The 26,628-nt window shown below is 41.0% G+C and overlaps 1 protein-coding gene across 1 annotated transcript; it reads right to left on the bottom strand.

The window, feature by feature from the left end:
- Positions 1–6,530: 6,530 nt before the first annotated feature.
- LOC129824359 (zinc finger protein 180-like) lies at positions 6,531–17,627 on the bottom strand. The gene is made up of 2 exons (XM_055883950.1): positions 16,978–17,627; positions 6,531–9,231 (listed from the first exon to the last, which is right to left on the bottom strand). Exons 1-2 carry the CDS (start codon positions 17,390–17,392, stop codon positions 8,270–8,272), a joined length of 1,377 nt encoding a protein of 458 aa, XP_055739925.1. The 5' UTR covers positions 17,393–17,627; the 3' UTR covers positions 6,531–8,269.
- Between the last annotated feature and the right edge of the window lie 9,001 nt (positions 17,628–26,628).

The following is a 26,628-nucleotide window of genomic DNA, read 5'->3' as shown; positions in this document are numbered from 1 at the left end:
TCAGGTCTGTCTGTTGTGGCCGCTATTTCGCCCTAAAATAGTCATCCCAAATTGAGCTGTGTATAACTATGTAAATGTCTCTCGGACAAGGTGACTTTTATCAATATACACTAAAAAGTAAAGGTTCCTGGAGTATCCTTTAGGGGTTCTTCAAATTGAAACTGTGGGGGAACCCCTATAAGTTCTTTGAAGAACCCCTTATCTGGGTCCACAAAGAACTTTTTGGGTTCATTTAAAAAAAAAAATCCCTGTCCACCCTCCCTCCATTATTAAAAACATATTTTAATACAAATATTGACAATATTGATTTAAATAATTAATTGTTTATTTACTGGCACCACAAATATGAATTAATATTTACAAAACAATTTCCCAAACAAAACACATTACAAAATTGCAAAATTTCTGCAGACATGTCAGACCATAATAAATAATACATTTACTTTGTATAGTGCTTTTCATGACATTTAAAAAAATCAAAAATAATGATGTACAATAAAAACAACATACATTAAAAATGAATCATAGGTAAACAAACAATATTGTAGACTTGATGCTAAATACAGATTTTTCAGCTTTAGTGTGTATATCATATTCACTTAGTTATGTTAGGAAGTTTGCCATCTTTATGACCGGCACTGGTAACTTCACCCCAACTTCTCTTATCCCCAGAACACAGTAACTTAACAACATAAGTGTTTTTCTGAAATTTAAGGGGGGAAAAAAAATACAGCCCTAGCAGAGCCCCAAGTCCCATGGGGACGTCCTCGAGGGAGTGGATGTTCTCCCCATCAAAGGCCAGCAGGATTTCACTCTAATGGTGAAATGGATTTCCACCGATGTGCAGTAAAGGAGTGAAGAGCGGTGAAATCTATGTCAACAAAAGTAAGAAAAGATTAATACACATACAATTAACAAAGAACAGAACAACTGTTCAGCTGTAGTTTTATATAAGCATGCACACCTATGTTTATGAAGAAACAGATGATTGGTGCATAGGCATACCTTGTCACGGACATAAAGGCCACTCGTGTCCTCATTGAGGAGGTAGGGCAAGAGCAGGATCGCTGCTGTGGTCTCCAGTCCTGGTAAAGTAAAGCAATGATCTTGCTAATTTTATTACAAAATACATTAGAGAAAGGGAAGGAATAAGAGCAAATACCTATTCTGTATTGTCCTTCAGGGACTGTCAGAATAGCAGGATGATGTCCTCACCCCTGCCTCGCCTCTCGACCTCTGATAGTCCTTGAATTATATTTTTATCTATATCCATTCCATAGACTTGATTCACTTCTGACAAGATCTGAAAAGATAATTTACACACATTTGTATGCTAATAGATTTCAGTTTGTATTGACTGCTATGCAGGTTAAATATACACTTCAAATGCAGCTGTCCTACAACATATCGTACCTTCTTCTTGATCCCAATTGCATTGTGTCCATGTTCTGTCCTATACGAATTTCAAAGGAAGAGAAAATGTGTCAAAGAATAGTTTTACAAGCATTAAAACATATACAGTTGAAGTCGGAAATGTACATACACCTTAGCCAAATACATTTAAACTCAGTTTTTCACAATTTCTGACATTTAATCCTAGTAAAAATTGCCCATGTTAGGTCAGTTAGGATCACCACTTAATTTTAAGAATGTGATATGTCAGAATAATAGTAGAGAGAATGATTTATTTCAGCTTTTATTTATTTCATCACATTCCCAGTGGGTCAGAAGTTTACATACACTCAATTAGTATTTGGTAGCATTGCCTTTAAATTGTTTAACTTTGGTCAAACGTTTTGGGTAGCCTTCCACAAGCTTCCCCCACTATGTTGGGTGAATTTTGGCCCATTCCTCCTGACAGAGCTGGTGTAACTGAGCCAGGTTTGTAGGCCTCCTTGCTCGCACACGCTTTTTCAGTTCTGCCCACACATTTTCTATGGGATTAAGGTCAGGGCTTTGTGATGGCCACTCCAATACCTTGACTTTGTTGTCCTTAAGCCATTTTGCCACAACTTTGGAAGTATGCTTGTGGTCATTGTCCATTTGGAAGACCCATTTTCGACCAAGCTATAACTTCCTGACTGATGTCTTGAGATGTTGCTTCAATATATCCACATAATTTACCTGCCTCATGATGCCATCTATTTTGTGAAGTGCAACAGTCCCTCCTGCAGCAAAGCACCCCCACAACATGATACTGCCACCCCCGTGCTTCACGGTTGGGATGGTGTTCTTTGGATTGCAAGCCTCACCCTTTTTCCTCCAAACATAACGATGGTCATTATGGCCAAATAGTTATATTTTTGTTTCATCAGACCAGAGGACATTTCTCCAAAAAGTAAGATCTTTGTCCCCATTTGCAGTTGCAAACCGTAGTCTGGCTTTTTTTATGGCTGTTTTGGAGCAGTGGCTTCTTCCTTGCTGAGCGGCCTTTCAGGTTATGTCGATATAGGACTCGTTTTACTGTGGATATAGATACTTTTGTATTGGAATTTGCTCCCAAGGATGAACCAGACTTGTGGAGGTCTACAATCTTTTTTTGAGGTCCCGGCTGATTTCTTTTGATTTTCCCATGATGTCAAGCAAAGAGGCACTGAGTTTGAAGGTAGGCCTTCAAATACATCCACAGGTACATCTCCAATTGACTCAAATTATGTAAATTAGCCTAACAGAAGCTTCTAAAGCCATGACATAATTTTCTGGAATTTTCCAAGCTGTTTAAAGGCCCAGTCAACTTAGTCTATGTAAACTTCTGATCCACTGGAATTGTGATAAAGTGAATTATAAGTGAAATAATCTGTCTGTAAACAATTGTTGGAAAAATGACTTGTGTCATGCACAAAGTAGATGTCCTAACCGGCTTGCCAAAACTTTAGTTTGTTAACAAGAAATTTGTGGAGGGTTGAAAAACGAGTTTTAATGACTCCAACCTAAGTGTATGTAAACTTCCGACTTCAACTGTATATATATATATATGAAATAAATATTGAAAGATAAATGGCATCGACATACAATTGAATGCAAAATAGAAGAGCATATTGGATAAAGCACTAGACAATACAGTACTGCCATACAGTAACAGCACTGCCATACAGGCCTAATATCACATTTCAAGATATCTTTGTACACATATTGTTCAATATTTTATCAGGCTGACTTGAAAGATTATACGCAACATTTTGCTGCGTTGCAATACTGTGTTTGGATTCTGAAGGGCATTTATACAAAAGAGGTAGTCTAGACACTGTATTAATACTGTAATGAAACAGGCAGGGAGCAGGTCTCGAACCCTCGACCTTCTAGCCCGAGGTCCGGCGCGCTATCGACTGTGCCGCAAAAGCATGCTCGTGCGGCAGAGTCGAGTTCCGTGCTTATAAACCCAGGGTCGTTACACCACTCCCTCCTTTCAAATAGCGCGTTCTCTTGCTAGCTTGCGACTCTACGTCTTACAGGAGAGAGTCGATTTCCGCGCTTATAAACCCAGGGTCGTTACAATACCATTATGCATTTGAATCCCATCTACAGGTATCATCTGTAACGTTTCCAAAATGTGACAGTATTGTACATTTAACGTTTCCAAAATGGGATAGTATTGTCCATGTAACGTTTCCAAAATGGGATAGTATTGTACATGTAACGTTTCCAAAATGGGATAGTATTGCACATGTAACGTTTCCAAAATGGGATAGTATTGTTCATGTAACGTTTCCAAAATGGGATAGTATTGTACATGTAACGTTATGCCCCCTTGTGAGTTAATAGTATTGCATGCTGTAGCAGTCTGAAAAAAGAGGAAGCCCTCCATTGACGATTCAGTTCGTTGTGACATCTCGTCTGGACAGGTCACCGTCCTTAGTAAGTTAGTTGGTTAACGAAGCTAACGTTAGCTAGTTCATTATCACAAAAGTGAGAACTGCTCTAGATTGGAAACTTACGTCAATGAGTGTAAGCCATGTTGGTTCATGGAAACGATATACAATATATGGCAAATATTATAGTTGAGGAAATAATCCAAACCTAGTTGTGCCTAGTTAGGACATAACGTTAGCTAACTAACGGTACTGTACTGTAGCTCATACAACGCCGACGGTCAAACCCGGCTTAATAATATTTACGTTAATTAGCTATAGTAACGTAATGGAAGATATTCACAGAAAACCATAATTGTCTTCGTTATTCATTATTAGTATGTTATATTATTATAATCAATTATTTCGAGACATATTCAGAGCCAAACATCAACCCAAACTTAACCTTTTTAACTGTTGTCGCATCCAATCTTGTCACCATGGTTTTGGTTGTAATTGCGAAGTTCCGGGAAGAAGTCCAGCAACAAGGGAGGTTCCTCGAAGAACCCACCTTCTAACAAGTGATTTGAAGAACCTTTTGGGGCAGTTTTTCATTGACCAAGAACCCTACGGTTCTTAGGGGATCTGAGAACAACTCCAGTTGAACCCTTCATTTTTAGAGTGTAGTCGGCTCTATTTACTCTCAGATTCAAACATGCTGATTAGCATCAACGATCAAGTCAGCTGCTGCTACTCCGATAAAGTATGAGGTGAGACGGTGAACTGACGTTGTTTCATAATGATTCAGTTAATTAAAATTAATCAGTGGAACTGGTTAAAAAATAGTGTATGGCATATTAAATATATTACGCTATTGTTATCATATAGAAACATCATGGAATATTGTACAGCATATTAACATCAACATACATTATTGTTTCATTCAATTTCACATAATAAGGATATTTCATATTTTCAAGATCAGAAGTCAGAACCCATCACCTGCTATGTAAGAGACAGCAGAATGCACAATGGTCAATGCTATCCGGGATCCTTGGGACATCCCTACCCTAAACCCGACCTTAACCATTTTAAATGTCAACTTCAATGGGCTAGGGATGTCCCAAGGATATATCTCTACCTGAAAATACATGATCTAGGTGATTGATAGTTGATATTCAGCAGTCATAAAGCCTTATTTAATTTAATGAACTACTAAAATAGTGATTTTGTCAGACAGCAGCTCTACACTTTATTGACTGACTGATCCATTCATCCTTCCATCGCTCCTCAACCTTCCTCTCTTCTGAAGACCCAGTGAGGGTGGAGCTCAGTCAGAGTTGGGGGAATGGTTAGGAAGAACACTTCTACAGCCAGAGAGGTCACACATGGTTTAGATGGTAAATATTTATGTCCCCTTAGTGGTTTATCACATCAGCAAAAGGGAATATGTTCCATCATCTATGTTCATTACATTTGTGCAAATTGTCCACTGATATTTAATTTCTCAACCCTTCTGGCTGTATGAAAGTTAATTTCCCCTCAGGCACATATATTTGTTCTTTGTTATTACCCGAGCCACTGCCTGTTCACCTCACTATCATTCAGAAGGCGAGGTCAGTAAAGGTGCATCAAAGCTGGGACCAAAAGAATGAAAAACAGCTTCTATCTCAAGGCCATCAGACTGTTAAACAGGCATCATGAAATCATTGTCCCTTTAATAATGTTTACATATCTTGCATTTCTCATCTCATATGTATAAACTGTATCTCAGTCTATGCTGCTCTGACATTGTTTATCCATATATTTATATATTCATAATTCCATTCCTTTACTTAGATTTGTGTGTATTAGGTATTTGTTGTGAAATTGTTAGATATGACTGCACTGTCGGAACTAGAAGCACAAGCATTTGCCTACATTCGCAATAACATCTGCTGAACACCTGTATGTGAACAATACAATTTTATTTATTATGAAGGTAATATGTGTAAAATGTATTTTTCCCCACTCATCTCTTTACATTGCTGATGCATATTCGGTGGCCTGACTGCATCCAGACTATGTCAAAGGCCCATCCTGGTAGATCTGAACCTACTGCAGCTTGGAGTGATCAGATGACAGAAGTCACATTTAGGTGCCAGGTGTAACTGAGGCTGTAGATGCTCTATATCAGGGGTGTCAAACTCATTCCACGGAGGGCCTAGTGTCTGCAGGTTTTTGGTTTTTCCTTTCAATAAAGCCCTAGACAACCAGGTGTGGGGAGTTCCTAACTAATTAGTGATGTTAATTCATCAATCAAGTATAAGGGAGGAGCGAAAACCCGCAGACACTCGGCCCCCCGTGGAATGAGTTTGACACCTGTGCTCTATATCCATTACTTTGAGTGTTATATATGTGTTGCAGGGGCAGTCAAGAAATGGAATAGCAAGGCCACAGAACATGACATAAGCAGAGCTATGGGAGACCACCTCAAGCCCCTGGTAGAGCCGGGGGTGGTGTTTTCTACTCCACCACGCCTTCAGCAGGCTTTAAGAGTTAGGTGGATCTGTTTGTTTGTTTTCAGTAGTTGCATCCTTCAATGTATTGTTGATTTCAACATTTTTCAACAAATGAACTGGGTTGGTTGAAAAGTGGTAGTAAACGTACGTACCATGCACTATTTTAACATTGCTATGTTTTTTCATACTAAGATGGACAAAGGTACAATACGTGTTTCTTTTGCACATATTTGTTCATTGGTTTAGCAGGAGTCTGTTGATGGGTTCATTTGTTTCACAATATGTTAAAATCAAAACAAGCTTTATTTATACAGCACATTTCAGACATGGATGCAACACAATGGCTTCACAGGAAAAACATACCACAAACATAAGAGGATAAAAAACAAGATTAACAACTGAAAGACTAATGAGCATCCTAAATGCCATCGATTAAAATAGTAAGAATTGGATGCAATATCCAACCCAAAATAGAAGCTTGTTTTACTACATTGTTGTTCCGTTCCCCAGCAAGAAAACCAGAAATGTTCCTTAAACAGAAGACAGAACTAGCAAATAGTCACTGACAACAACCAAAACTAAACAGGTGGGGTTTTAGGAGGGGCTCTGAAAGACACTATGGGGGTGTCCACTGAAAGTTGACTAGTAACAACAACTGGGACCTAACACACACCCACCATGAGACCCACTAAATCTGCCCAAGAAGAGGCAAGCAAAAGAAAAACCCACACCAAACTTACAGATTGGAAGCAAAACAAAAAGGTGGAGCAACTAAAGGTATTGACTCTCCACATCTATCAAGACAACTGGAGAACTGGGCCAGACACTCTAAAATAGAACCTGAGCAGCTCAGGTGAACCACCTTCCCACTAACAAGATGGACAAGCCAGCACAGGTGTAATACATACTGACTAACGAGGTGACACCAATCAGTGCGCCCTACATGCTAAAGTCCAACCTCAAAACATAAATGGAAAAACCAAAGCCTGTAACACCTTCCCCCTTAAGACAACAAATACATCCTATATTTTTGTTGGACAACTTTGCTCACCACCAACTGAAAACAACTTCCATTTAACATTATAATCAACTACAAGGCTCCAGCTTTACATATATAAACATGGCTGTCAACAATTAAAAACACGTATTTCTAAATAATAATATACAATTGTATCTTTTCTTTTTCTTTCTATAGAATCCTAAAACTCACTAGCTTCTAGAACTCTCGTCCCTTAGAACGAGCCCAAACAAAACTCATCTACAATACAAAAACGTGCAGTCAAAATAAATTATGATCCATGGCAACGCATATTGATTTGGGGGAAAATCAGGTTGAACCTGCTCTTGAAACTAACACAACAAAACAAAAAACACATGGAAATGGGAGATATCTTTCACCTCACTGATTAGAGGACAACCTGCAGAATACAGTCAGCTACATTCTGGAGTGATGCATTTAAATTTAGGGGTCACTAAACAAAGGAACGCAAGACTTATTTGTCATCACTCATCGAAATCATGTAGATATCAATTGTGCGAGAGGAGGGAGATGAGGTTGCACGTCCTGTTAAAACTAACTGCTCAAAAACCACACGGAAACTGGGAATAATGTGTACATCACTGGTTAGAGGACAATTTGTAGAAAACAGCCAGATACATTTTTAAAGTGGGATTAAAGTGGGTCGCCAACGCGGTAAGTGTAATAGAGCTGTTTTTTGTTAAATCTCATGAATAGTACTCTTTCAATTCAGAGCCTGGATTTTTCCCCTGAGTCATGCAGAAATCAATTGAAGGGGCAAACATTTAGGGTTCTACATTGTAACATTCATTAAAATACTTCTACAATGTTAAAACAATCTACATTGTGATATTATTTCATTGATATCATGAAACAACTCCTTCATGTATGTATTTTCTGATGTTTGATCAGAGATCTTAAATCAGAGTATCTTGTCACATTGATCGCAGCTATGCGATTTCTCACCTGTGTGTGTTCTCTGGTGCGCTATCAGGCTGTTTGAGTAAAACGCTTCCCACATTGAGCACAGAGACATCATTTATCTCCTGTGTGTGTGTTCTCTGGTGTATCTTCAGATAGCTAGAAGCAGCAAAACTCTTCCCACATCGATTACAGCTATATGGTTTCTCTCCCGTGTGTGTTCTCTGGTGTATCTTCAGATAGCGAGACGTAGCAAAACTCTTCCCACATTGATTACAGCTATATGGTTTTTCTCCTGTGTGTGCTCTCTGGTGTACCTTCAGATCACCAGATATGATAAAACTCTTCCCACATTGATCACAGCTAAAAGGTTTCTCTCCAGTGTGTGTTCTCTGGTGTGCTTTCAGGTTGCCTGATTGAGTAAAACTCTTCCCACATTGAGCACAGCTATATCGTTTCTCTCCTGTGTGTGTTCTCCGATGTACTACCAGGCCCTTTGACTGAGTAAAACTCTTCCCACATTGATTACAGCTATAAGATTTCTCTCCTGTGTGTGTTATCAGATGTATCTTCAGATATCCAGATGTAGTAAAACTCTTCCCACATTGAGTACAACTAAATGGTTTCTCTCCTGTGTGTGCTCTCTGGTGTATCTTCAGATAGCCAGATGAAGTAAAACTCTTCCCACATTGAGTACAGCTATAACTTTTCTGGCCTGTGTGTGTTCTCTGGTGCACTATCAGGCTGCTTGACTGAGTAAAACTCTTCTCACATTGAGTACAGCTATAAGGTTTCTCTCCTGTGTGTGTTCTCTGGTGTATTTTAAGTTCAGATGAAAATTTGAAATGTTTCCCACAGTCAGAGCAGCAGTGAGATTTCTTCCCTCTGGGTCTCTGCTGGTGTTTCTTGAGGAGTTCTGATCTGGAGAGACTCTTCTCTGACGTGTCAGCATCATGATGCTGTTGAGGCTCCCCAGAAGATCCACGATAGTCACGTCTTTCTCCTGTGTGAAAGATAAAGTCAGACAGGTGGTTAAAGGCCCGCAACAGCAGAAATCCACTGTTTATTTGAGGTAAAAGGTGATGCCTGAAGTAAAGGAAAATAATATATTGAGGTTGATTTGCACGACAACGAAGAATTGGTTCGAAAGAAGGGGGCCTCTGTCGTTTGGAACTGGTTTTGCTTTAAGATATCCAACCTCGACCAACAAACAGCACTATGTAAGTTGTGTCGACGCCAAAGGTGGAAACACCAGCAATCTTTTTCACCACCTGAAAACCCTGCATGTGCACGAATATGAAGAATCTACCAGAATGCATGCAACAAACCCCCAGAGCAAGTCCCAAGACATCTTCAAGCCAGACCCGCACTCAGGTATCACCATTCCATTAGTGGTGACAAGACGACCAAGAAGTGGAATAGAGATAACGAGTTCTATTACGTATCACATAGCGAAAGACATGGAACCAATTGTATCTGTGGAGAAAGATGGTTTCAGAAAGTTGATTCGAACTCTAGACCCAAGATACGAGATCCTGAGCCGTAAATACTTCAGTAAAACATGTCTGAACTCTACACAGAACGTCGGGACAGAGATGCCAGGGAAATACGCAATGCTGCATTCTTCTCTACCACTTCCGACTTACGGTCAAGCTGGACCACAGAGTCATACATTAGCCCCACGATTCATTACATTGATGACAACTGGAAGCTGCGAAGCAAACGCCTTCAGCCCTCTTATTTCCCAGACGAACACACCGGATGAATAATTCCAGCTGGACTGAGGTAGACACTTTCATCCTGGGGATTGAAAGAGTCGCGTCAAGTATGTATGACTACCGACAGTGGATGGAAAACGGTCAAAGCATTGGAGCTGAACAAATGGACAAGACAGTGGATGGAACACGGTCAAAGCATTGGAGCTGAACAAATGGACAAGACAGTGGATGGAACACGGTCAAAGCATTGGAGCTGAACAAATGGACAAGACAGTGGATGGAACACGGTCAAAGCATTGGAGCTGAACAAATGGACAAGACAGTGGATGGAACACGGTCAAAGCATTGGAGCTGAACAAATGGACAAGACAGTGGATGGAACATGGTTAAAGCATTAGAGCTGAACAAATGGACAGACAGTGGATGGAACACGGTTAAAGCATTGGAGCTGAACAAATGGACAGACAGTGGATGGAACACGGTTAAAGCATTGGAGCTGAACAAATGGACAAGACAGTGGATGGAACACGGTCAAAGCATTGGAGCTGAACAAATGGACAAGACACAGGCTACACATTACTATTGGTAAGTTTAAACGTCCAAAACACAGAGCAGGTAGAAAAATAACGTAACTTAAAAACAACATAACTTAAATTGCAGAATAACTATTGTATTCTTTATCTCCTCTGTTTAAAGTTATAGCTGACTACACTGCCTGATCCTTCTTATACGTTAAGCAGAATATATACCGCTATGCCAATCTATCATATTTGTAATTTGTAAATGTGTGCAATATGCAAACATTACATTGCTTTTATTTATAATTTACACATTAGCCTCTGGTTTCAATATATCCTCACTCTTTCAATAATAAATATCCTACTATATAAATGATCCTGTTCTCTAAAGCAATATAGCTCTCTCAATCACAACAGTAGTATGTAAATCTATAGATGGATTAAATGCAAGGAAGTGGTCAGCACATTTTTCTATAGTTGGAAGAAGCAGAAGGCCCTGACAAGTGCACAGGATAAACTGAGCCTGCCCCTCAACAAGCTCAACACGGAATCCACAGGATAAACTGAGCCTGCCCCTCAACAAGCTCAAACACAGAATCCACAGGATAAACTGAGCCTGCCCCTCAACAAGCTCAACACGGAATCCACAGGATAAACTGAGCCTGCCCCTCAACAAGCTCAACACGGAATCCACAGGATAAACTGAGCCTGCCCCTCAACAAGCTCAACACGGAATCCACAGGATAAACTGAGCCTGGCCCTCAACAAGCTCAACACGGAATCCACAGGATAAACTGAGCCTGTCCCTCAACAAGCTCAACACAGAATCCACAGGATAAACTGAGCCTGCCCCTCAACAAGCTCAACACAGAATCCACAGGATAAACTGAGCCTGCACCTCAACAAGCTCAACACGGAATCCCCGATAAGGTGGGGATCTCCACTGCAGATGATGGAAACAGTCCTGGAGCAGGAAAAGGCCGTCACACAAGTCCTGGCAGCAGAAAACAACAACACAGCACCTTGCACCCTCCTGGCAAGACATTGAGGTCTTTGAATACAACAGCTTATCAACAGCTCCAACAAATTGACCCCCACAGGAAATCTACACTGGCAGTTATAGAAAGACCCATTTACTATATAACCATTGATTCTTGAAGAATATACACTACCGTTCAAAAGTTTGAGGTCCCTTAGAAATGTCCTTGTTTTTGAAAGAAAAGCAAATTTTTTTGTCCAATAAAATAACATCAAATTGATCAGAAATACAGTGTAGACATTGTTAACGTTGTAAATGACTATTGTAGCTGGAAATGGCTGTTTTTTTCATGGAATATCTACATAGGCATACAGAGGCACATTATCAGCAACCATCACTCCTGTGTTCCAATGGCACGTTGTGTTAGCTAATCCAAGTTCATTATTTTAAAAGGCTAATTGATCATTAGAAAATCCTTTTGCAATGATGTTAGCACAGCTAAAAACTGTTGTTCTGATTAAAGAAGCAATTAAACTGGCCTTCTTTAGACTAGTTGAGTATCTGGAGCATCAGCATTTGTGGGTTCGGTTACAGGCTCAAAATGGCCAGAAACAAATAATTTTCTTCTGAAACTCGTCAGTCTATTCTTGTTCTGAGAAATTAAAATGAAGGCTATTCCATGGGAGAAATTGCCAAGAAACTGAAGATCTCGTACAACGCTGTGACTACTCCCTTCAGAGAACAGTGCAAACTGGCTCTAACCAGTGTTGGATTCGGGCTAAACTTTGAACATTGAGATATTAAAGACATGATAGATAGATAGATGGAAGTGAGATCTGTAGAAAGACAGAGTGGCTGTGGAATGTGCTGGGTGGACGGGAGGAGATCACAGGATTGCTATAGGGGAAGCAAATGGACATCTGTGGATTAAGCGAAGGAGGGGTTGATGTCAGGAGGTCAGGTCAGATCCCCTGAAGGGAGTAATACGGGTTTAGTATCCTGTTACCCTCTTCCTGTCGAATCAGAAGATGTAAGGATTGGAGAGAAGGAGGAGTGTCCAAAGTGGGGTATGTAAAGACCCTTTGGGAAGAATTCAACTTGGTTCAGCTTTTCTAGTGTCTGTGAGTTATCTGAAAAATTAGAACCAAACACCAGAATATAAAGAGGAGTGGGAGGCCCCGGTGCACAACTGAGCAAGAGGACAAGTACATTAGAGCGTCTAGCTTGAGAAACAGACACCTCACAAGTGCTCAACAGCTTAACTAAAACACCAGTCTGAAAGACGTGACTCCGGGCTGCTGGCCTTCTATGCAGAGTTGCAAAGAAAAATACATATCTCTGTCTGTGTTGTTTTGCCCATCTTAATCTTTAATTTTTATTGGCCCGTCTGAGATATGGCTTTCTCTTTGCAGCATCTCGGAGTCGCCTCTTCACTGTTGACGTTGAGACTGGTGTTTTACGGGTACTATTTAAATGAAGCTGTCAGTTGAGGACTTGTGAGCTTTTCTTTCAAAAACAAGGACAGTTCTAAGTGATCCCAAACTTTTGAACGGTAGTGTAACTTATAAATGCCTCAAATATTTAAACTGTATTACCCCATCAGAAACCAAAACATAACCAAAACATTGTATAACTCCACTGTATAGCCTCGAAGCCTGGTTAAAAATATACTTTTGACCTTATGGATGACCTTATCCTTGTAAGTTATAGTGTAGTGAATTCAGGGGGTTTCCCTGAGCTGAACTCAAACCTGGGTCCAGTGACTCACAAGCCAACACCTTATGACTGTTACGCCAAGATGTCTGAACTTCTTGACGAGGTCGCTAGGTGTTGGGTTACGGTTGCTACAATAGTTTTCTCTATGAATGTGAGAGTGGTTACATTTCTCCAGCCCCCATCCCTCAACTGTTTGCCAAACCAAGTCTCAGGGCTTACAATTTGATAACGGTAACAGTTCCCCAGAAATATCTGCAGTTGAAACAATAACAAACCTGTCATTCCACCACTGTTTTGCTAGTAAGATGATGGATGGGGCTGGAGAAATTTAACTACTCTCAAATTCATAGACAGACCTATGGATGCAAGGATTGACCATCCATGATATCAACATTATAGTTTTAACCATGTTGAGGCTACAGTGTTGGTTTACATTGTTTCTAAACATTGGAGTAAAAAAAGCTTATTTGGGGTTCTGATGGGGTACAACAGTTGAACTAAGCTCATGAGACGTGTTATATTCTTCAAGAATCAATGGCTATAAATAAACACATTTAAAAAGTCTGAATATAGATGTAGCTATTGAATATTTCCCCTTTAACACCACACATTAGGTTCAACAACTGCAGAGTTTGAGCCTGTTTTTAAGACTCCTCCATTTTTAAGCCTTTTAAAAAGCACTTTTAAAGTTTGTTTTATTCACTGCTTTAGCCCCCTCCACCAACCCTGATGTCCTAGCCGTGTCTGAATCATTGCTTTCGGAAGGCCACCAAAGTTCCTGAAATTTCCATCCCCAACTACAACATCTTCCGACAAGATAGAGCTGCCAAAGGGGGCGGACTTGCAATCTACTGCAGAGAGAGCCTGCAGAGTTCTGTCATACTATCCAGGTCTGTGCCCAAACAATTCGACACACCAACTTTTAAAAATCCACCTTTCCAGAAACAAGTCTCTCACCGTTGCCACTTGTTATTGACCCCCTTCAGCCCCCATCTGTGCCCTGGAAACCATATGTGAATTGATTGCCCCCCATCTATCTTCAGAGTTAGTACTGTTAGGTGACCTAAACATGAGATATGCTTAACACTCCGGCCGTCCTACAATCTAAACTAGATGCCCTCAATCCCACACAAATTATTAAGGAACCTACCAGGTACAACCCTAAATCCGTAACCATGGGCACCCTCTTAGATATCATCCTGACCAACTTGCCCTCTAAATACACCTCTGCTTTCTTCAACCAGGATCTCAGCGATCACTGCCTCATTGCCTGCGTGCGTGATGGGTCCGCAGTTAAACGACCACCCCTCATCACTGTCAAACGCTCCCTAAAACACGTCAGCGAGCAGGCCCTTCTAATCCATCTGGCCCGGGTATCCTGGAAGGACATTGACCTCATCCCGTCAGTAGAGGATACCTGGTTGCTCTTTAAAAGTGCTTTCCTTGCCATCTTAAATAAGCATGCCCCTTTCAAAAAATGTAGAACTAAGAACAGATATAGCCCTTGGTTCACCCCAGACTTGACTGCCCTCGACCAGCACAAAAACATCCTGTGGCGTTCTGCATTAGCATCGAATAGCTCCCGCGATATGCAACCTTTCAGGGAAGTCAGGAACCAATATACTCAGTCAGTTAGGAAAGCTAAGGCTAGCTTTTTCAAACAGAAATTTGCATCCTGTAGCACTAATTCCAAAAAGTTCTGGGACACTGTAAAGTCTATGGAGAATAAGAGCACCTCCACTGCACTAAGGCTAGGACACAGTGTCACCAATGATAAATCTACGATAATCAATCATTTCAATAAGCATTTTTCTACGGCTGGCTATGCTTTCCACCTGGCTACCCCTACCCCGGCCAACAGCTCAGCACCTCCTGCAGCAACTTGCCCAAGCCCCCCCCCGCTTCTCCTTCACCCAAATCCAGACAGCTGATGTTCTGAAAGAGCTGCAAAATCTGTAACCCTACAAATCAGCTGGGCAAGACAATCTTGACCCTCTTTCTAAAATTATACTCCGAAATCGTTGCAACCCCTGTTACTAGCCTGTTCAACCTCTCGTATCGTCTGAGATCCCCAAAGATTGGAAAGCTGCCGCGGTCATCCCCCTCTTCAAAGGGGGAGACACTCTAGATCCAAACTGTTACAGACCTATATCCATCCTGCCCTGCCTTTCTAAAATCTTCGAGAGCCAAGTTAACAAACAGATCACCAACTAATTCTAATCCCACCGTACCTTCTCAACTATGAAATCTGGTTTCCGAGCTGTTCATGGCTGCACCTCAGTCACGCTCAAGGTCCTAAATGATATCATAACCACCATTGATAAGAGACATTACTGTGCAGCGGTATTCATCGACCAGGCCAAGGCTTTCGACTCTGTCAATCACCACATTCTTATAGGCAGACTCAATAGCCTTGGTTTCTCAAATGACTGCCTCACTGGTTCACCAACTACTTCTCGGATAGAGTTCAGTGTGTCAAATCGGAGAGCCTGTTCTCCAGACCTCTGGCAGTCTCTATGGGGGTGCCACAGGGTTTTTCTCGGGCCGACTCTTTTCTCTGTATATATCAATGATGTCGCTCTTGCTGCTGGTGATTCTCTGATCCATCTCTACGCAGACGACACCATTCTGTATACATCTGGCCCTTCTTTGGACACGGTGTTAACAAACCTCCAAACGAGCTTCAATGCAATACAACACTCCTTCTGTGACCTCCAACAGCTTTTAAATGCTAGTAAAACTAAATGCATGCTCTTCACTGATTGTTGCCCATCCAGCATTACTACTCTGGACAGTTCTGACAACTACAAATACCTAGGTGTCTGGTTAGACTGTAAACTCTCTTTCCAGACTCACATTAAGCATCTCCAATCCAAAATTAAATCGAGAATTGGCTTCCTATTTCGCAACAAAGCCTCCTTCACTCATGCTGCCAAACATACCCTCGTAAAACTGACTATCCTACTGATCCTTGACTTCGGCGATGTAATTTACAAAATAGCCTCCAACACTCTACTCAACAAACTGGATGTAGTCTATCACAGTACCATCCGTTTTGTCTCCAAAGCCTCATATACTACTCCTCACTGCAACCTGTATGCTCTCGTTGGCTGACCCTCGCTACATATTCATCGCCAAACGCACTGGCTCCAGGTCATCTATAAGTCCTTGCTAGGTAAAGCCTTGCCTTATCTCAGCTCACTGGTCACCATAGCAACACCCACCCGTAGCACGCGCTCTAGCAGGTATATTTCACTGGTCATCCCCAAAGCCAACACTTCCTTTGACCGTCTTTCCTTCCAGTTCTCTGCTGCCAATGACTGGAACGAATTGCAAAAATCACTGAAGCTGGAGTCTTATATCTCCCTCTCCAACTTTAAGCACCACCTGTCAGAACAGCTTACCGATCACTGTACCTGTACACAGCCAATCTGTAAATAGCACACCCAACTACCTCATCCCCATATTGTTACTTATCCTCTAGCACTTTTGCACCCGAGTATCTCTACTTGCACATCATCATCTGCACATCTATCACTCCAGCGTTAATGCTAAATTGTAATTATTTTGCCTCTATGGCCTATTTATTGCCTTACCTCCCTACTCTTCTACATTTGCACACACTGTACATAGATTTTTCTATTGTGTTATTGACTGTACGTTTGTTTATGTGTAACTCTGTGTTGTTGTTTTTGTCGCACTGCTTTACTTTATCTTGGCCAGATTGCAGTTGTAAATGAGAACTTGTTCTCAACTGGCCTACCTGGTTAAATAAAGGTGAAATAAATCAAATACATTTAAAACAAGACAGTACTTACTAGTGTTAACCAAGGCCTGTTCATCGTTAGAACCATAAGATGCCTTAACATGCCTTTGGGAAACCGAGCCCAGATATCCAGTTTCCTCCTCTTCATCTTCTTCCTCCAATGTGACAGTCATCTCCCCCTCCTCCTCCTTAACTCCAAAAACAGCATCATCCTCTTTCTCTTCCACCTCCTCCTCTTCTTTTACTGTAACATCCTCCTCCTCTTTCACTCTGAACGCGTCTTCCTCTTCTTTCACTGTAACGTCTTTCTCTTCTTCTTTCACTGTAACAGCCTCACCCTCTAATTGTTTTTGTATTTTGACATCCTCTTCCTCCTCTTTAACAACAACGTTCAGCCATAGACCCTCTTTCTCCGTCCAGCAGACCCCATCTTCTATAGCAGGAGGAGAGTAGCTAAGTGAGCTCATGGTCGGGAATGCTAGCTAGCTAGGCTAATGCTAACTTAACCAGCCCACTAGCTGACTAATAACAACAACACCGTAAATATGAAATGAAATCGGATAACTAACTAGACGACAGAAGAGGTTTTAAAACACAGTGGCTAACATACACGAAAGCGTCTAAAGAGCTTTATTGGTTCGGCTATTTTGGCTAGCAAGCTAACGAGGTGTCTGACTAACCATTGCTGCTGTTGAAAGAAGCGTTCCGTCCACTAGATTAGACGTCACACTAGCAGCGTTGCCTTAAATTCCCACAACGCCATCTGTTGACTGGAGTAGGTAACGCAGTTGTGTAAAATCTATAATTAATTTTCAGACAAAATGTTAAAGGGTAGGAAGCATGAGTTTTTACTCACCAGTGTACAGACTTATTAACTTAATTGTAGTCATTCTGACTGACATCTGGAATCTATTATGGATTTGGGGGATTTTCCCTGACATCATTCTGTATGTCTCTGCTCTTTTGATCTGCAGTCGTGTTTCAGTTGGGTTTTGTTAGTTGGGTTCTAACTGGTCTCTGGTAGTTGGGATCCAGCTCGCTGACCATAGTTAGTTAGCTAAATAGCTAATGTTAGCTGGCTGGCTAAGATAACTGCATGTAGCTAACATTCTTTGATATTTGGTTAGATGGCGTTATGTATTTCCAAAACTGTGGTTTACTTTAATCACTCAAGTCATGAGTGCAAACGATTGGTTTAATTTGAAGTTATTTCTGTTGTAGTTTACATCATAGGGAATAGGCTGGTCCTCCATATTACATCACACCTGACTTTGGCATTCTTTGGAATTCTGATTGGTTTCATGTAAAAGCTGTAACTTTGCATTGAGAATTAAAAAATATTTAATTTGATATTTTATAAACAAAACAAAACATACACATACAAATTACAATATCATACAAACTTTAACTACATCACACCAGCCCAGACCCAATAGAACACACCCCCATCTCCATTAACTACATCACACCTGCCCAGACCCACTAGAACACCCCCCCATCTCCATGAACTACATCAAACCTGCCCAGACCCACTAGAACACACCCCCATCTCTATTAACTACATCACACCTGCCCAGACCCACTAGAACACACCTCCATCTCCAGCGCCTGCACCACTCTCCGCCACATAGCCTCAAACTAGACCATTTGATTTCTCTCTATCCCCCAGACACTAGACACTTGTCTCCCACTCCCTGCCGCTGAAAAACACCCCTACAGCATGATGCTGCCACCACTCTACCATAAAGGCCTAATTGGTGGAGTGCTGCATAGATGGTTGTCCTTCTGGAAGGTTCTCCCATCTCCACAGATGAACTCTAGAGTTCTGTCAGAGTGACCATTGGGTTCTTGGTTACCTCCCTAGCCAAGCCCCCCCACCCCCCCGAATTCTCATTTCGGCCGGGTGGCCAGCTCTAGGAAGGGTCTTGGTAGTTCCAAACATCTTCCATTTAAGAATGATGGAGGCCTTTCCAAACAATGTCCAATCAATTGAATTTACTACAAGTGGACTCCAATCAAGTTGTAGAAACATCTCAAGGATGATCAATGGAAACAGGATGCACCTGAGCTCAATTTCGAGTCTCATAGCAAAGGTCTGAATACTTATTTAATAAGATATCTGTTGTTTGTTTTTTTATAAATTTGCAAACATTTCTAAAAAACGGTTTTCGCGTTGTCTTTCTGGGCTATTGTGTGTAGATTAATGAGGGTTATTGATTTAAATTTTTTATTGTTGATTTTTTTCACTGGCTGCATTTACTGGCTACATTCACTATCACCATTGTTCTTATGTAATATAACCATATACAATGTTTTAAAGTGATGGACTGTGCCATCCCCACGGCCTCCGCAATGGATCAGTCCACTCAGACAGGTCTCCGCAATGGATCAGTCCACTCAGACAGGCCTCAGCAATGGATCAGTCCATTCAGACAGGCCTCCGCAATGGATCAGTCCCCTCAGACAGGCCTCAGCAATGAATCAGTTCGCTCAGACAGACCTCCACAATGGATCAGTCCACTCAGACAGGCCTCCACAATGGATCAGTCCACTCAGACAAGAGCCTCCCAATGGATCAGTCCACTCAGACAAGAGCCTCCCAATGGATCAGTCCGCTCAGACAGGAGCCAATCAGACAGGAGCCTCTCAATGGATCAGTCCACTCAGACAGGAGCCTCCCAATGGATCAGTCCACTCAGACAGGAGCCTCCCAATAGATCAGTCCATTCAGACAGGTGCCAATCAGACAGGAGCCAATCAGACAGGAGCCAATCAACCAAACACACAACCAGTCCACTATATGGGGTCAGTCCTAGTAGTCAACCAACAGCCAATCAGCCAAACACACAACCAGTCCACTAAATGGGGTCAGGTGACCAACAGCCAGGCAACCAAACACACAACCAGTCTACTAAATGGGGTCAGTCCCAGTGCAGTCGACCAACAGCCAATCAACCAAACAACCAGTCCACTAAATGGGGTCAGTCCCAGTACAGTCTACTAAATGGGGTCAGTCCCAGTACAGTCTACTAAATGGAGTCAGTCCTAGTACAGTCTACAAAATGGTGTCAGTCCCAGAACAGTCCACTACATGGGGCGGCTTCTATGAACTGTAAAATATTAGAAATTGTTGCATGTTGTGTTTATTTTTGTTCAGTGTATATATATATATATATATATATTCCAAAGTCTGACATTGCTCAATCTGATATTTCTTATAAAAAATATATTTTGGATTTGTGTGTTTTGTTTTGTTACATTTTACTGCACTAACTGTTGGATCTATTAACGTAAGCATTTCGCTGCACCTGCAATAACTTCCGATAAATATGTGTACATGACAAAGACCATTTGATTTGATTGATGTGCTTGTTTTCATGACATAAATGCATCAGAATTCACAAAAAGTGACGTCATAGAGTCTCATAGAACACAACGTATCCGATCTCCTAAGCCTGTGTTCACCACACACCCTATTTCCGGGTTTATCCAAAAACCCTACAAAAAAACGAACCATGGCAGAGTTAGTGCCTACAAAAAGACGCCATTAATATTTCTCTTTATTGGCGTCTTTCAGCGATGCATTCAGGTCGCCTGAACGTTTGCTACGTGGAACGGTTTGTGCTGAACTACACGGTTTGCCAAAACGTTATTGTACGTTCTTGAACAGACTTTGAGATACGTGTGCTCCGTTCGGTGGGTGTGCCAGGGTGTGACTTTAATCAATGACTGATGTATTTGAAAGGAGCTGTGCATTTTTAACCCGTTGTTCCAACTAGTCGTTCAGTACAGTACCATTTTTGTTCGATTGAACGTTGTATTACGTTTGTATGTACTGAACGTACCCAGTCGATACTGCCAGTGTGACGTGTAATCTAGTGGACGGGACGCTTCTTCAAGAACAACAACAGTTAATCAGACACCTCGTTAGCGTGCTAGCCAACATCGCAGAAACATTGAAGCCCTTCAGACCGTTTCAGTGTCTATTTGCCACTGTGTTTAGAACACACTTCTGTCGTATCTACTAGTTACCCCATTTAATGTAATAGTTACGTTGTTAGTCATCTAAATTAGCCTAGCTCTGAGCTAATGCTAACTAGCTAGCTAACATCCCTGACCATGAGTTCACTAAGCTACTCCCCTCCTGTTAACGAAGACGAGGTTTGCTGGACGGAGAAAGAAGGTCTTTGGTTGAACGTTGTCGTGAAAGAGGAGAAGGAAGAGGAGGCTGTCACAGTTAAAAAATAAGTTGGTGGTGAGGCTGTTTCAGTTAAAGAAGAAGAGAAAGACGCATTCAGAGTGAAAGAGGAGGAGGAGGATGTTTTATTTATTTTTATTTTACCGTTATTTTACCAGGTAAGTTGACTGAGATCACGTTCTCATTTGCAGCAACGACCTGGGGAATAGTTACAGGGGAGAGGAGGGGGATGAATGAGCCAATTGTAAACTGGGGATTATTAGGTGACCATGATGGTTTGAGGGCCAGATTGGGAATTTAGCCAGGACACCGGGGTTAACACCCCTACTCTTACGATAAGTGCCATGGGATCTTTAATGACCTCAGAGAGTCAGGACACCCGTTTAACGTCCCATCCGAAAGACGGCACCCTACACAGGGCAGTGTCCCCAATCACTGCCCTGGGGCATTGGGATATTTTTTAGACCAGGGGAAAGAGTGCCTCCTACTGGCCCTCCAACACCACTTCCAGCAGCATCTGGTCTCCCATCCAGGGACTGACCAGGACCAACCCTGCTTAGCTTCAGAAGCAAGCCAGCAGTGGTATGCAGGGTGGTATGCTGTGAAAGAAGAGGATATAGTTTTTGGAGTGAAGAAGGAAGGGGAGATTACTGTGACATTGAAATATGAAGAGGTGGAGATGGGAGATCTGATTAACACCAGTAAGTACCCCTTCAATTTGTTTTTAACTTCGGATATTCGGAGTTCTCTCGTCAATACCTCTTCGATGGAGGGCCCTAGGATGATGACTGATATGTGTAGAATCAGAAGACATAGAGAACAAGCTGCCCCTTGTTTTCTCCGTTCCGTTTCCAAAAAGTGACATAGACCATTCTCAAACATATATGTTATCTGCTGACCGCAGACTGGGGGGCACGGCATGTAGTGATTTTTGTGTAGTGATGATTTACTGCACACCGTGCCCCCCAATAGTGCCATGCGAGTTGGGTTGGCTACACCAAAGATTATGGATATACTGACAAGATGTCTCTCCGCCCTAACAAGGGGAGTCGTTGTCCACAAAGCGACACTGCGGGTTGTCTAGCTCCCGCCTATTCTTTCTTTTAATTTGTTGAATACATCTTATTATTGTAATCTGTTGTTTATATACTATGAGGGTTGTTGTCGTCAACCGCCTGTATTCAATGGAGAGAGATGCTAAGCTACTAGCATGAATATGCATAGCGATCTGGAGACAACTTATAGTGTTTTTTATCAAAGTTGTCGGTATGTCACGTGTCCACATAACTTAATCATTACGAAACTTCTGTTAGATCAAGTAAACCTCACGTATCAAATAAGCCTTTCATTTTGTTGTTGACCAAATTCAACACTTTCCACATTGGGTTGATAATTGTTTCCACTTGGATACAACCTACTGTTGCCTACTGGCATGACCTAGAGAGTTACAACCTACTGTAGCCTACTGGCATGACCTAGAGAGTTACAACCTACTGTAGCCTACTGGCATGACCTAGAGAGTTACAACCTACTGTAGCCTACTGGCATGTCCTACAGAGATACAACCACTGGTATGCAAGCATTTCTAAACTTTTTTCTCTCACTTTTATGGGGTATTGTCTGTAGATTGAGCACTTTTTAAAATGTAATCCATTTTAGAATAAGGCTGTAATGTAACAAAATGTGGAAAAGGGGAAGGGGTCTGAATGCATGTATGTTGTATGTTCTAGGGGTGTCCCAGATATAAAAAATATAGTATTTTCTTTCTACGTATTGATTGGTTGAAATGTTATGACATGTATTTTTCCATATAGACACATCCCATGTGTTTAATAAAATCAACTGTATGTGCGGAACTTGAACTGAACTGATGTTTCAAGCGTTTGATTAAATAATTAACACACACAAATTACTTGAGGAAGCCAGAGATCAATTTAACCAGAAGAAAATAACCAATTCCCGATCTGCTGCTGGCCGTCGTAAATTCTGACGTTATGCTCCTGAAGTTTCCAGTAAAATCAGCAAACTATTTCCATTTGGAGTGCCAATTTATCTTACCATTTCTACTGATCTTCGTACCAATTATGAACGAGTTACAACACCTGTTTGGCCCCGCCACTTCCTGGGTCGGTGAAGTGCGGTATTGAATTTAAGGACTAAATCCGAGTCTCACGCTCATCACCTGTGGAAGGCGGGGCTTCCAGCGAGGCGTGGATTTAATTGTAAATTGTCCCTCGTTTCCCTCCTTCAGGGAACATTAGTTATAGTCTTACCGTTAAGCTTGTCATATGATGAACTTAAATACTGGATCTTTCTGTCGGACAGTTTTTTGTATTCAGATCTCTGAAATGCTCTCTAACTACGTAACATCCTTATGTTACGCTTGGAAAACAGTTTTCATGGGCACAGAAATACTAAATAATTTCAGAGTTTGCTAAAGCCGAGAGTCCCCTTAAGTTGATTCACAACACCCAAACTGATACTGTCATTAACGTGGTTCTTCAATAATTACACATAATACTTAATACTGTAGCTGTTTAGTTACAGTTACATGTTCAAGTATCATCAGCTGATCTAGGAAATCATTTTCTGAATGACAGTCACATGACAAACATCACGACATGCAACAACAACCAAAGTGCTTCTTCATTCATTACTCTGGTAAAGACAGTTATGCTGTGCTCCATGTTGGATCCAACATCCCTAACAAATTGATGTTTATAATGTGTTTTTGTCTGCTTGATTTACAGTAGGGTCTTAGTCTGTTTCAACACAGAGATACTTACCTCATAATGTGTAGAGTAGAGGTCGACCGATTAATCGGAATGGCTGATTAATTAGGGCCCGTTTTCAAGTTTTCATAACAATCGGTAATCCTCATTTTTGGACACTGTTCATGGCCAATTACATTGCACTCCACGATGAGACTGCGTGGCAGGCTGACTACCTGTTATGCGAGTGCAGCAAGGAGCCAAGGTAAGGTGCTAGCTAGCATTAAATGTATCTTATAAAAAATAATCAATCTTAACATAATCACTAGTTAACTACACATGGTTGATATTACTAGTTTATCTAGCTTGTCCTGCGCTGCATATAATCGATGCGGTGCCTGTAATTTATCATTGAATCACAGCCTACTTCGCCAAACGGGTGATTTAACAAGAGCATTCGCAAAAAAAGCACAGTCGTTGCACCAATGTGTACCTAACCATAAACATCAATGCCTTTCTTAGAATCAATACACAAGTATATATTTTTATACCTGCATATTTAGTTAATATTTTGCCTGCTAACATGAATTTCTTTTAACTAGGGAAATTGTGTCACTTCTCTTGCGTTCTGTGCAACAGAGTCAGGGTATATGTAGCAGTTTGGGCCGCCTGGCTCATTGCGAACTGTGTGAAGACCATTTCTTCCTAAAAAAGACAGCCAACTTCGCCAAACGGGGGATGATTTTACAAAAGCGCATTTGCAAAAAAAGCACAATCGTTGCACGAATGTACCTAACCATAAACATCAATGCCTTTCTTAAAATCAATACACAGAAGTATATGTTTTTAAACCTGCATATTTAGTTAAACGAAATTCATGTTAGCAGGCAATATTAAACTAGGGAAATTGTCACTTCTCTTGCGTTCATTGCACGCAGAGTCAGGGTATATGCAACAGTTTGGGCCGCCTGGTTCATTGCGAACTAATTTGCCAGAATTTTACGTAATTATGTCATAACATTGAAGGTTGTGCAATGTAACAGCAACGTTTAGACTTATGGATGCCACCCGTTAGATTAAAATATGGAACGGTTCCGTATTTCACAGAAAGAATAAACATTTTGTTTTCGAAATGATAGTTTCCGTATTTGACCATATTAATGACCTAAGGCTCGTATTTCTGTGTGTTATTATAATTAAGTCTATGATTTGATAGAGCAGTCTGACTGAGCGGTGGTAGGCAGCAGAAGGATCGTAAGCATTCATTAAAACAGCACTTTACTGCGTTTGCCAGCAGCTCTTTGCAATGCTTCAAGCATTGCGCTGTTTATGACTTCAAACCTATCAACTCCCGAGATTATGCTGGCAATACTCAAGTACCTATTAGAACATCCAATAGTCAAAGGTATATGAAATACAAATGTTATAGAGAGAAATAGTCCTATAATTCCTATAATAACTACAACCTAAAACTTCTTACCTGGGAATATTGAAGATACGTGTTAAAAGGAACCACCAGCTTTCATATGTTCTCATGTTCTGAGCAAGCAACTTAAACGTTAGCTTTTTTACATGGCACATATTGCACTTTTACTTTCTTCTCCAACACTTTGTTTTTGCATTATTAAAACCAAATTGAACATGTTTCATTATTTATTTGAGACTAAATTGATTTTATTGATGTATTATATTAAGTTCAAATACGTGTTCATTGTTCATTCAGTATTGTTGTAATTGTCATTATTACAAGTGTATATATATATATATAAAACCCGTCCGATTAATCGGTATCGGCTTTTTTTTGGTCCTCCAATAATCGGTATCGGCGTTGAAAAATCATAATCGGTCGACCTCTAGTGTAGAGAACTGTTCCTTGATGGATAGGCTATTGTACAACACACAGAGCTATTTTCCTTTTATTCAGGACATTTAGAATGACAACACATTATGGAGTAGCCTAGTGGAATTATTGACAAAATTATCTGGTGATCAGGTTATGAAATGTCATGACAAAGACATTTTAGTTTCCATGTTTCACCTGAAATATTAAATGATTTATAGTCCTAGGTCTATATTGTTGTTAGGTGAAGTTATGGGTCCTACAGTAGGGCTATGGTATTGGTATAACTAGCGGTTTCCGCATTAGCAGGGAGGAGTTTCTGCAACCAAATTGCGTGTGCATCGCCCTCGTGCACCAATTTTAGCAAACACAGATAGGGGCCTATATTGGAGACCAAAAGTTGTCTGGCACACTGCTTAGGATTTCAACAACTTTAGTAAATGATTTCTAGTCTATGTTAATACTAATGTGAAAACAAGACAAAATATGACTATAGTTTCTGACTTGACTGTCTTAAGACAATTGTCAAATAATTCTAACATTCATTACAGACGTCAATTGTTTGTACAACATCATGGCTACGCTGTTGGCATCACCTCTTACAGTGGATTTCTGCTGTTGTAGGCCTTAAACCACCTGTCTGACTTGTTGTTCACACAGGAGAGAGACGGGACTATCATGGATCCTCTGGGGAGCCTCAACAACATCATGATGCTGACGAAGCAGAGCAGAGTCTCTCCACATCAGAACACCTCAAACACCAGCAGAGACCCACAGGGAAGAAATTTATTTGCTGCTCTGACTGTGGGAAACGTTGCAAATCTTCATCAGATCTTAAAATACACCAGCGAGTACACACAGGAGAGAAATCATACTGCTGCTCTGACTGCGGGAAAAGTTTCTCAAGATCAAATTCACTAAAAGTACACCTGAGACTTCACACTGGAAAGAAAT

Source organism: Salvelinus fontinalis, chromosome 26 (assembly GCF_029448725.1).
Source record: "Salvelinus fontinalis isolate EN_2023a chromosome 26, ASM2944872v1, whole genome shotgun sequence".
Taxonomy (NCBI): domain Eukaryota; kingdom Metazoa; phylum Chordata; class Actinopteri; order Salmoniformes; family Salmonidae; genus Salvelinus; species Salvelinus fontinalis.
Note: the sequence above shows the minus strand (reverse complement) of the source record. Positions and strands in the feature narration are given on the sequence as shown.

Excerpts from the sequence above, each read along its gene's own strand:
- LOC129824359 (XM_055883950.1), bottom strand. The coding sequence starts at position 17,392 with ATGAGCTCACTTAGCTACTCTCCTCCTGCTATAGAAGATGGGGTCTGC. Across the intron at positions 9,232-16,977 it reads ACAGGCCTTGGTTAACACTA|GAGAAAGACGTGACTATCGT; the intron begins GTAAGTACTGTC and ends TCTTTCACACAG.